Here is a 12,690-nt window from a genome sequence, read left to right on the forward strand (position 1 = left end):
ATATGATTCTTTGCTACTATTGCACCTAACTACTAATTAACTATCGTGTTTTAAAACGCTAGCATTGAATAATACGGAATAGAATTGTCGGACTTCCGAGCTGTCCGCTTTTGAAAATCGTATCGAAGACGATATTAAAAACCCAAAACTTATTGTACGGTCTGGGGTATTTGGTTTAACCCGTGTTTTAACCCGACTCTCTTTCAAATTTCTAACTCGTATTTAAGAAATGAGAGCTCCTGTCACTCGGACCGGCCGACCGGCCAAAAAAAAAAAATTGTAGACATGTTAAAAGAAAGTAAATGGTTAGATACCACAATAGTTTTGAACCTTCATCTTCCCCAGATTTCTGGATACAAACAGTGCACGGTGAGCTTCCATTTTGGTGAATTTCTTCACTCTGCTCTTCTTCTATTGATTTTATTGCCATGATTTTCCTCTTTTCTCTTTTTATTGTAATTTCTTGCTTAAATCCGGAGCTCATTCAGAACCCTAACTCTATTTTTTTTGGGAATTCCTGAATTTTGTAATCACCTTCACTTTGTTTCTCCTGCTTTAAATACAATAAGAGACAATAATAATCCATTGGGTGAATTTCGGTATGTGATATTAGTGATATAATGTGTTACTGTTAAATTTTAGAGCTTATGAATATTTTTAGTAAATGATTTGTTTTTGTTTTGTTTTGTTTTGTTGATTTGTAGAGTAGACTAGATGTCACATTCAAGGGATGAAAGGTTAGTGTTTGATTTAAACTATACTAAATGTTGAAACAAAATCGCACCCAGTGTACCACTTTATCGTACACCTTAACGAATGAGATCTCTCCTTTTTTTTTATTCTCCTTCGATATACTTGGGTATTTGCGGAACCACCAATTCTTGTTTAAGACCGTCTTAACTTAAAATACCACTCTCACAACAGATTATAATAGAGGTGGAAATAAAAGGAGGTTGTGAAATGTCTTATGGTAAGAGGGTCTCAAGCAAGACCCACTCGTGCGGAAAATGCTTTACTCAAGCAAGACGGATTATAATAGACTAATAGAGGTGTACGATGACGTGGTACAGCAGGTGTACCCTATAATTTCTCCTTTTTGATTGGTATTGGAATTGATTCTAAAACTGATTTGTTTGGATGAATAATATTTTAGTAGGTCAGCTTCACCAGATGCGTCTGCCTCCCCAGGCACTACCTGTCACCGACCTCGGTCTAGGTCTAGGTCAAAGTCATTGCCCAGACGCAGTCGTTCTAGGTATTGCTTTGCAACATAATCAATTTTTATTTTTTGGGCAAGGGTATTTGAGAATTGAGGGTTTAATTTTGTGGTGTTTCTGTTGTACTGTTAGGAGTGTTGATGTTTCGAATCCCGGAAATAACTTGTATGTGACTGGTTTGTCGATGAGGGTTACCAGCGATGATCTTGAGAAGTTCTTTAGCAAGGAGGGGAAGGTATGGCCTTGCTCTAATTGTTGAAACAGTCTTGTTTAAGATGAATATTGTTCTGAATTCGCCTGTTTATGAGACAAAGTGCCCTGCATATGGCGGTATTGTAAATCTTACGTCTTGTTTTGCTTGCTTGGGTTAAACTGATATTGTATCAGAGAATATGCTGTCATCCATGTCAAACCCATGAGCAACTACATCGACATTTATCATATTGAGTTCTTTAGTCGATGCTTTAAGCTGTTTAATGATGTATGCATTCCATTTTCAGTGCAAATCACCAATCACCAACAGTCCATCACATGTGTGCCATTTTTACCAAGCTATGTTTCCATACAATTGCTTACCCAGTTACCCCGTTTTGAATGGAGTGAGAACTGAGAAGGGGTACAAATGCACAATGGCTAACGAGTTGTGTTTGTGTGTGTGTGGTTGGTGGCAGAGGTTCTATTTTCCTCCCTGTTAATCAAATTTAAATCTTTCCGTAGGAAAGATTTGGGAGCAAAACATCACTGGTGCATGTCCCCTCCTTCCCCTTCCTCTCCCTCATAATTTCATTTCCAAACAATGCCTTAATATAAGTGTCTCTTTAAAACATTTGGTGCTTGTCTTTTTCTGAGGCTTAGATTTTAGACCAGCGTTTTGGTATAATTTTCACCCAGGCATATCTATGTTTATGTGATCCGTTTGAGGTATAATCCCCCCTGCTATGTGGCAATCTTGGGCACAACTTTTAAATTGAGGCTTTATTGGTCTTAAAAGCTTTAGATCTCTCGGCTTCAGTATGTTTTCCTCCCTATTTAAGTACTAAGCTACTAGATGTGAGTTACAGAGTTATAATGCTTCCTGAAAATGTAAAAATCGTGGAAAGGAAGACTGGTGGAGCGTAAACCCACCAGTCTCATTACACGGTGACACCAGCTAATTGATGCCTTCATTTTCTGTGAACACTTCTGCTTAAAAAAATTCGTAACCAATGTATCTTGAGACCTATGTCCTACTTTTACATGTTTTGTCTATCTATGTGGATTAGCTCTCTGTGATAACTCATTGACATATCTTCAGGTCCTTGAATGCAATTTAGTTAAGGATCCTCATACCAAAGAATCTCGTGGCTTTGCTTTCATCACTATGGAGACTGTTGAAGGAGCGGAAAGATGTCCGAAGAATCAATCGCTCTGTTCTTCAAGGCCGACTAATCACAAGTGGAGAAGGTTTTTCTTCATAGTTGATAAAATCGATTTACTGCGTGCTTTTCCTCTTCGAGAATGTTTTTTTTTTTGATAAATTTCGGCAAAGCAGTCTTGTCGGTCTAGCCCCATCAAATTTCATTCATGCTCTTACAGTGGATTTGATCTTTCGTGACTATAGCTCTCCATCGACATTGCTTATCGACTTAAATCAACTGATTGCAAGGGGTTTATGCCCTCAACACTATTTCTCCATCAGTGTTACAGGCGACATCATCGATTTTTTTGCTTTAATTTTCAACAAACATGAAAATGGTAAAAAGTCCAGTAGCTTCGTTTTGCAATCTTACTTTTAGTAGCTGATATGTTTTTCAGTTGGTTTCTCTTTAGACTCGAATATCCGTCTTAAGATTAAAATGAGTCAAATAACACCCTACTTGGATAGGTGGGACAAGGTTTTTGCTAGGCCCGACTCCCGAGGCATTCTGCTTTTGTCCCATTTGTCCTATTTGACCCGTTATAAATTTAAGAGGGATATGCCCGTCTTAAGAAGAATTTCTATTTTTTTCCTCTGTTTCTAAAGGTCAAAACTCAAAACACGGAGACTTGAGTGAAGGAGTCATGTCTCTATGACATTGACAATAATATCTTTGTAAAAACTTTTTCAGGAGCTTATGTGTATTTTAGGTTTTCCTAATGTAAACTATAGAAAACCGGTAAGAGAGTAATGGTTATGCTGTATAGCAACATCTTCCTCTATAATATTTGTTCTGATAGATTTTCATTTTCCATTTTCAGGCAAAAAGGTCTCGTGGAAGGACTCCAACTCCTGGTCGATACCAGGGTCTGAAAGAGAAGCGAGGAGGTATAAGGCTTGTGCTCATTTTTCATATCTTTGAAATTGGAACTAATCGCATAGAGTGGTCATAGAGTTATACAGTTCAGGCTGTGTCTGAAAAGGCTTGTAATTCTCCGTTGACTCGCGTATCATTTTTACTGAGATGTAGCAAACTGTATCTAAAGTCTAAACCTTTGACAGGCCCAAGTCAAGAACGTAGACAATCTCGTGATTACCCCCCTCGGCAGCGTTATGACAGAGGTCATTATGAAAGAGTACCTTATGCTCCAGACAGGCGAAGGAGATCACGATCTCCGTATGGAAGGAGAGTAGACGATCATTATGGAGGGAGGGCTACTGGTCATTATGACTCGTACAGGAGACGTTAGGGACTGTTGCTTGTTCGCATTGGTGGAGTTTGGAGTTTATACCCTTGATCTCATGTTTTGAATATTCACCACTACCTTTCAGACTTCAGCTGAGGTGGGTTAATTGTTAATTTATGTACTGATTGTATATGAATATTAAAAGTCAACAAAGTCCGGGACACTCCCGACAAAGAAATAATCCGCGTATACTTGTCGGCAGGTCATGGTGGCTAGTTGCTATTCTTTAGAACATCAAATCGAGTATCGAGCCATATTGAGCATGCAATTTATTTGCCTGCACATCGGATATTGTGCTACAATTAGTTTTCTACAATGTTCCTTAGGTTTGAACACTCGAACACCTCAGAGTGAATGTAGTTTGTATGCTGTAATGCTAACTATCCAGCAATGTTATCTTATGGGGAATTGGTTGATTTTCAATATGACTTAACCTAGTCGGGATTGCGGGATTACTCGTACGATGACAATTTCTTTCAGAGTTATGCTCTGATGTTTCGATTGTGTTGTGTAGCCTTGCGTTCTTCACTTTGATTTCTCGTGTTAGATCGTTTTGATGTTCGCATGTTTTTGCAATGTCGTGTTCGTATAATCGATCTGACTTTTATATGCATGTATAGCACAATGTTTTACATGAGAATTTGCAACAGTAGTGCTTAACGATTTTAATGTGCTGATGTCCATAAACTTCTGTGATATAACTGCAACTCTGCAAGGGATGTAGCCTGTAGGACATTCATTGGCAAACAAGAGAAGATAAAATCCAATGACCGACACTCGTTTCTGTAGATTACAGAACACTGAAGACCAGTACAAAAGATATTTGAACTTTTTAAAAGGGAAAATGAAATGCCGTTATCAAATGGTACTAAGTCTTGATATCATCTTTTTACACCGTTACACATGCAATAATTTAAATTTTGTACTAATCCGAATTAAAATTTACTTGATTCGATAGGATTCTGTTCCTAACTGACTTAGAATTTTACTATCACTAATGGAGTAATGGTACCTCTCATATACACTAGAATCAAATTCTATTTCGACTCGAGATAGCCAAATTTACTCGATTCGATAAAATTTTGTTGCTAAACAGCTACTAACATTACCAAAATAGTTCTTAATAATTACTAATGGCACCCTCTCGGCCCCTCATACACTAATTTCTATATCAGCCCGGTCTTATTTAGGGGTGATAACGAAGCGAGCCGAGCATAAGTTTAGCCTTACTCAACTTGTGCTTGAGAAATAAAACTCCATTAAACTAATATCCAAAATGACAACACTTTTGCAAAGTTTGACTCCCCCATTATTCCGTACTTGTTTCGTTGTTTGACATGTCTAGGCAGGAGTTAGGTAGCACCAAAACGGACACGGACACGACACGGACACGTGATACGGCATTCCATGAAATTTAGGACACGGGACACGCTATTTATATTTAATAAAAAAACATATTTTATGGTTATAAATAACGTATGATTTTATTTTTATAATGTACTAGTATTGGTGCCCGGCTTCGCCCGGGATACCTCTACTTACCATTAATTTTTTTTCATTAAATAAAATTACTTAAAGTTGCATAACCCATAAATTTATCATTAATACTCGTATATTTTTCTATGACATATCCTAAAATTACGATGAAATAAATTTTACGACAAATTCACTACTCCCGCTATTAATATTTTACTCTTATTAATAAAATAATAGTTATAACATTTCACTACTTGCTCGTAATCATTGTTACTTTCACTACTCCCGACGTAATTATTGTTACTGTCACTACTGTCGCATTAATATTGATAATTTCACTACTCCCGCCGTAATTATTGTTACTTCCACTATTGTCGCATTAATATTGATTATCTCACTACTCCCGTTGTTTCTACCACTTTCACTAATCTCGCTGATAATATTGTTACTTTTACTATTTAAATGAGTGATTACTATCATATAACTATATCCAATTTTACTACAATTCTTTTCTTTACTGACGAAATTACTTTTACTACTTAGGCATGCAATTTTAAGAGGATTATATATTTATATAAATATATTACATATATGCATTAAATCAAATCGAAAAAATTATGCAATATTATATAGGGTTATTTCATAACAATAATCCATCCTATTGGTGGTCTGCAATAATCACTTCATCCTATCAATAATCTCAATTAAATTCAACCTAAGCATCATACCTTCTAATAACGAACCAGCTTATATTATGAAATCTAACTTGAATTATTTATAACCTACTTATATTATATTTTTGTATGTTAAATAATTAATATCTCTATACATCTAATAAACTATAAAGTTTAATAAAATTGCATATATTTTAAATTTAATATATAATTTTATGATGATAATAATTAATATCATAAGTGTGCATATTTATACTAATTAATTATTTTATTTTAAGAAATTTACCATCTTCTAGTCTTCTATAAATATTTATGAAAATTACGAAGCATCTTCTTTCTTTTAGGCTCATTGAAATTGACCATCTTAATTAATTATTTTATTTTAAGGAAATTGACCATGTTTTAGTCTCTTATAAATGTTTAGGAAAATTATCAAACTTCTATATAATTTAATTTTAACCCAGACTATATAATATTTGCATTGACATCCCTTAATCGGGTCCATCACACGGTGCTAGTGATTTAAAACTATATAGTATAATTAATTTGTATAACTTTCTTTAATTACATTGAAGTCCCTTGGTTTCTGGAATTAATATATAGTATTGATTTGATCCTAAATTTAATGAATCTATATCTATCTATATTAATAAAGGAAGCTTTTTTCGAGCAATTATAGAGTCTCCAACCTTTACGAACTACCTAAAATAGATTAAAATAAATTATTAAATATAGAAAACTCAATAATAGTTGTTTGGTTGTTAGTAGACCACCGAATAAGCAATTGAGTACTACTACAATCCTATAATTAACATACTTATGGTTATTGCTACCTTGTGTGTATACATATGTCAGACCAATTCCAAGACAATTAGAACACTTATACATAATACACATATATATAGCATCTTTTTATTATGGATATCAAACGTGATTCCATGATTCAAATATTTTCTTTTCGTTGTGTTCTTTTACCATGTTCGTTTAGCCACATGTTATAGAACTTGTTTTTATGAGTAATTAATTATTAATTATTATTGTTATACTTTTTATCGTATCGTATTCACTAACAAACGTTATTGTATGTATATGACTGCATGTTGATGATACATTGTGTTGAGAACATTATGAAGAATGAAGCCTTTGTTCACCCATCGGCCTACCCCATAAACTAAGCCCAATGACGCATCATCGTGTCAAATTCGAAGCGCCTATTGCAAACAACACAATGGTCTTCTTCAGCCTCACTCCATTGGGTTCATTATGTCGCTCATTAGATTGATTCCCATGAAATTCATTTGTCTACAAGTGGGTTGGTTAAGCCGCTAAAATTAGTGTGGATGGGGTTTGAAGAGACAAGTAAAGACTTCGTTATCATATAAGATGAAAAAGATAAGGTAAAAGACCTATGATTTAAATTTGTTTATACGTACTTTGTAATGTTAACATGCAGATCTTAATTCTGCATTTGTTCATACTCCGTATAATTTATAAAGTTTATATTGCCTTAAATTTGTTTTTATGATTGTTTTCTATTGACTCAAACTTTGTTTTGAAGGCTAGATAAGCAATAAATCAATTTACAAAATTACGATGCCAAAATTGTGCACACTGAATTTGTGAATTTGCGGTACTGGTAAGTGTGGAGGTCATTAACTTCTAATTTAAATTATTTATTAGTGTAGATTTGTGTTGTAAACAAGTTTAATATGACGTTACAAATTTATTGACGCAAGTTATTACGTAAAGTTGGCCTAAGTGAAGCTTGGTTTTGTTAGCATTTAGCAAGCTATAATACACCCTTGCAATTATGAGTCTGCTGGACAAGGTGAATACGAAGTACAATATGAAGTATAAGTTTTTGTACAGTTATGTCCCATACTCACATCCATGAATATGCTTGAGTAATTTTTTTGGTTACATGTTAATTTAATCAATAAGTTGAAATTTGGGCGTGAATTCAAATGTAATTTTTTTTTTTTTTTTTGAAATAAGGATTCCATATATTTGGTTTCTGTTTATCAGAATTTTGAAGATCTTCGATGAATCCTTCAACAATAAGGGCCTTTTGTTTAATAGTTCAAGTTTTCGTATATTTTTCCCATATACTAACCTGGTTGAGTAAGAAAATATGAAAGAGTTTGGTTAAATGGATGTTTTTTTGGCGGCTGGTTAGGTGGGTGTTGAAGCTGCAAAGAGCAAAATTGTACTATTTTTATTAGAGATAATCCATATTCTCATTAAAAAATGATTTTTTGGGAGCTCTAGGTCTCATTGAAAATTGGGTATCCACGTAATAGTAGAGAGTCTATATTATTGAAATTTCTTAAGTTTTATTTTAATAAATCACAAGAGTTGGACTTGGACTTGGAGATAAAAAGTGATATATTAAAATATTCCAATAATTTACTTGATTTGGGTAACTTATTATCACAATTAATTAAATATTTTTTATTCTAGCTTAATTAAATGTACTAAGCCACCAAGGAGTCGTTTGGTTACATGTAGGAATTTTCATTGTCTAGGAAGTGATAAATCACATGATTTTAGAATTCATGTGAATTATAAAATGTTGTTTGGTTGCATATAGGAATTGGAATTCATGTAGGCATTCCCACTTACCTAGGGGGACCTAGGTAAGCAACTTCCTCCATTATGGAGGAATTAGAATTCATGGGAAGTTCCAATTCATGTGAATTGAGGTAACCAAACAAGTCACTCATTTTGCAATTCACATGAATTGTATTTCCTGTGTTTTTTAGTGGGTAACCAAACAACCCCCAAGTATCAAGTTAGCTATTAGGATAAGTAGCTAATTAATAATAAGCTTTCTAATATAACACTTTTATTACATCACTAATAGCTAACCGACTGCAATATAGGGGAGATAGTCCGATTTTTTTAAATGAAACTCTTAAGTTGATAATATATACGTATATAGTGTGTATACTATTTACTTCAATAAAACAAAATCTCTAGGATTCCTTCCACTTGAACCTATGTATACAATCAGTAGGATCGGTTGCTAAAATTACAATCACCAATAATAAGTTAATTATCATATACGTGATACATCCATAGTTATATAGAGTCCTTGAAGGTGTGGACACAATGTAAGGCACGCTTTTATTTTAGAAAATGAGCTTGATGAACTATGTTTCGATTTTAAATTTTATAAAAAACTATTTGCAGAATACAAGGTCATCTTCTTAATAAATCGATAATACACCTTGATATCTAACAATCACGAAGTACTACGTTTTACACTAAAATATATTACAAACTGGTCCGTGCATCGCACGGGCATTAAATCTAGTATATATATATAAAAGAGAGTTTTTTCGAGCGATCTGAGAGCGTCCACATCATCAAAAATCAATTTAGGAAAGTATAATTTTTCATGTAAAAATAAAGTGGAAAATCTTTTAATTATTATAATATGTATATGTATATTTCCTAAATTATATTCAAGTGATATTTCCAATTTTTATATCAAACTTTTACATTTCATTTGGCAAAAAAATATCGTTAAGAAAATTATGAAAATAATATAATTTGCTTTGTGGTAAAAAATGCTATCATTAGAGTATAGATTTCATATTATTTGCACATATTAAAGATGGTGTACTTCTTAATACGTAAAATTGTGTACTTTTTGATATGTTTTGTCCCACATTGGAAAATAAGTAGGTGTGGTGAATATACTACATATAAATAGTAGAATTGTCCCACATCGAAAGATTAGTATTAGGTGATGTGATCCTATGATTATAAATAGGAGGCATATTTGGAACTTATGTATCTATCCAAAATTTTTTGAGTCTCATAAATATTGTTTTAAAGAGCTCTTAAGATTTTCTATCATTATCTACGATATGATATAAAAAATAAAGTGGAAATCGTTGTAGGGAACTACCCGGGAAAGAGTTAAGAACATGAACAAGAAAATCAAAAAATACAAAACTAAAGGTTTTACTAATGGTAGTCTCCTGACACAGTACAAAACTATGGTTGTCTTCTGAATGCAGTAATAGAGCGTTAATGAGTCGTTATATGTACGATGTAGATATCCCTATCTAATAATCGAGACTAAGTGGTTTTACCTTCAAAGAAAAATAATATGTATACAATAGTAGCTTTTTTAAGAAGAGACATGTACTTCTTGGTACGTTATATCTTTCACATTGAAAAATAATGTAGGCATGATGAACATACTACGTCTAAATAATTAAATTATGTATCTCACATTGAAATAATAGTATACGGTAGGGAGATTCTATAAATATAAATAGGAGGCATCCTTGAAACTTAGGTATTAACCCAAAAATTTTTCATATAAAAGATATGTACTTTTTAGTACAGTATGTTATATGTCCCACATTGAAAAATAATGTAGGTGTGATTAATATATTATGTATAAATAATAGAACTGTCCCATATATATACATTTTCTATATTATATTAAAGTGATGTTTATAATTTTGATATAAAAACTTTATATTTCATTTGACAAAAAAGTATCGTATGAAAATCATATAATTAGATTGTGACAAAAAAATGCTATCATTAGAGTGTAGATTGTATTGTATTGTATTTTCTCATTATTAAATCGGGTTGATGTCAAAGTAGGTGCAAAAAAAAATGGTGTACTTAGTATGTTATTTGCCTTACATTGAAAAGTAATATAAGTCTGGTGAATATACTATGTATAAATATTAGAATTGTCCCACATCGGAAGATTACCATAAGGCAGGGTGATCTTATGATTATAAATAGAAGTCATAACCCAAAATCTTTTGATTCTCTTAAGTATTGTCGTCAGAGAGAGCTCTTAAAAGAGTTTGTATTACTGTCTCTACAATAATGATTACTAACCTAAGTTAATCTTTGGAAAATCTTTTAGTTATTATAATATATACTCTGTATTTCTTATTTTATATTCAAGTGATGTTTCTAATTTTTATATAAAAACTTTTACATTTCATTTGGCAAAATAATGTCGGTAAAAAAATTATGAAAATAATATTACTAGATTCATGGTAAGAAATGCTATCATTAGAGTATATATAGATTTCATATAATTTGCACAAATTAAAGATGGTGTATTTCATTGTATGTTATATGTCCCACATTGAAAAATAAAATAGGTGTGATAAATTTACTACATATAAAAAAATAGAATTTTCCCACATCGAAATATAGCATAAGGTGGGTGATTCTATGATTATAAATAAGAGGCATCCTTGGAACTTAGGCATCAACCCAAAATCTTTTGAGTCTCTGAAGTATTGTCTTGGAGAATTCTTAAAAGTTCATATCATTATATTTTCTACCTATAGATTTTATATGTCCCATATTGAAAAATAATGTAGGTGTGGTAAATATACCACGTTTAAATAATATAATTAGAATTGTGTTAAAAAATATTCTATCATTAGAGTATAGGTTCCTATCATTTGCACATATTTTAATTATGATAAAAAAAATAGAAAACAAACGTCCATGGTAGCATGTGTAATCTATCAAAGAGGATACCATGAGAAATTTTCAATATTATAATGATATAGTTAATTAAATTTTCATTTAAAAGAGAGAGATATCCGTACCAATAAAACAATAAAGAGGGTATTATTTTTTAATTGTTATTTTATTGCCACGCCATCAAACTTAACGTCCATTTAACAGCCTTTACATTAGGGGTACCATGGGCAAAAGAAATGGAACCTCAAGGGTACCATAGGCAGATTCTTAAAAGTAGGGGTAACATAGAAAATCTGACAAAATTAAGGGGTACCACGGAAAATTTCCGTATCTAAATTATGTTAAATTTTTTTTGAAGAAAAACAACGTACAAATATTAATGGAAAGTATTTGATCATATTATTAAATTTAAATATAACTATTAGATATAATGAGTAGCAGTTGTCTGTATTCGGTATTAGAGATCTGGTTGGATGTCGAACTAAGTGCAAAAAAGATGGTGTAATTCTGGGTATGTTATTTGTCCCACATTGAAAAACAATGCAGGTTTGATGAATATATATTACGTATAAATAGTAGAATTGTCCCACATCAGAAAAAAAATCCAAGTTTGGTGAATATATTACTTATAAATAGTAGAATTGTCCCACATCGAAAGATTAGTATAAGGTGAGGTGATTATATGATTATAAATAAGAGTTAACCCACGTATATATTAATCTTTTATTTTTTTTGAAAGAGATATTTTAATAATATGTAAACAAATCATTAGACATAGAATGTAAACATTAAACCCTTATAACGTTTTTTTTTTTCCATTATAAATAAGTTAATTACCTCGTTGCAACGCACGGGCATTCAAACTAGTTTATACTAAATTTAGGTAACTGAAGGTAAAATTCGATCTTAATTATAACTAATTCTCATTTCTCAGCAAACCAATCTTGTAATCAAGCTCTTTTGACAATTTATTCCTCGTCTAAATTATAACATTTTTTTTTGGCATGTGTCCGACGAGTGTCGGGTGTCCGGGTGTCGAACACGGGACGGCTAATTAGGATGAGTGTCCGTGCTAGTGTGCTACCTAGGGCAGGAGGATGATTATTTAACTTGTTAGAGTTGTGTAACTGGAGGGGGCCGGGAGGGGATTGACTATCTTTCCTTATAAAGTTTCCCTTAATAAGACGGAAATATCTATC

General features: G+C 32.4%; 1 protein-coding gene across 1 annotated transcript; it reads left to right on the forward strand.

The window, feature by feature from the left end:
- The first annotated feature begins 301 nt into the window (after positions 1 to 301).
- Positions 302 to 3,978, forward strand: LOC141658978 (serine/arginine-rich splicing factor SR45a-like). Its single transcript, XM_074465686.1, has 7 exons — positions 302 to 385; positions 705 to 737; positions 1,154 to 1,255; positions 1,350 to 1,452; positions 2,512 to 2,660; positions 3,435 to 3,501; positions 3,676 to 3,978. Exons 2-6 carry the CDS (start codon positions 715 to 717, stop codon positions 3,484 to 3,486), a joined length of 429 nt encoding a protein of 142 aa, XP_074321787.1. The 5' UTR covers positions 302 to 385; positions 705 to 714; the 3' UTR covers positions 3,487 to 3,501; positions 3,676 to 3,978.
- Positions 3,979 to 12,690: the final 8,712 nt, after the last annotated feature.

This window comes from Silene latifolia, chromosome 6, assembly GCF_048544455.1.
Source record: "Silene latifolia isolate original U9 population chromosome 6, ASM4854445v1, whole genome shotgun sequence".
NCBI lineage: Eukaryota > Viridiplantae > Streptophyta > Magnoliopsida > Caryophyllales > Caryophyllaceae > Silene > Silene latifolia.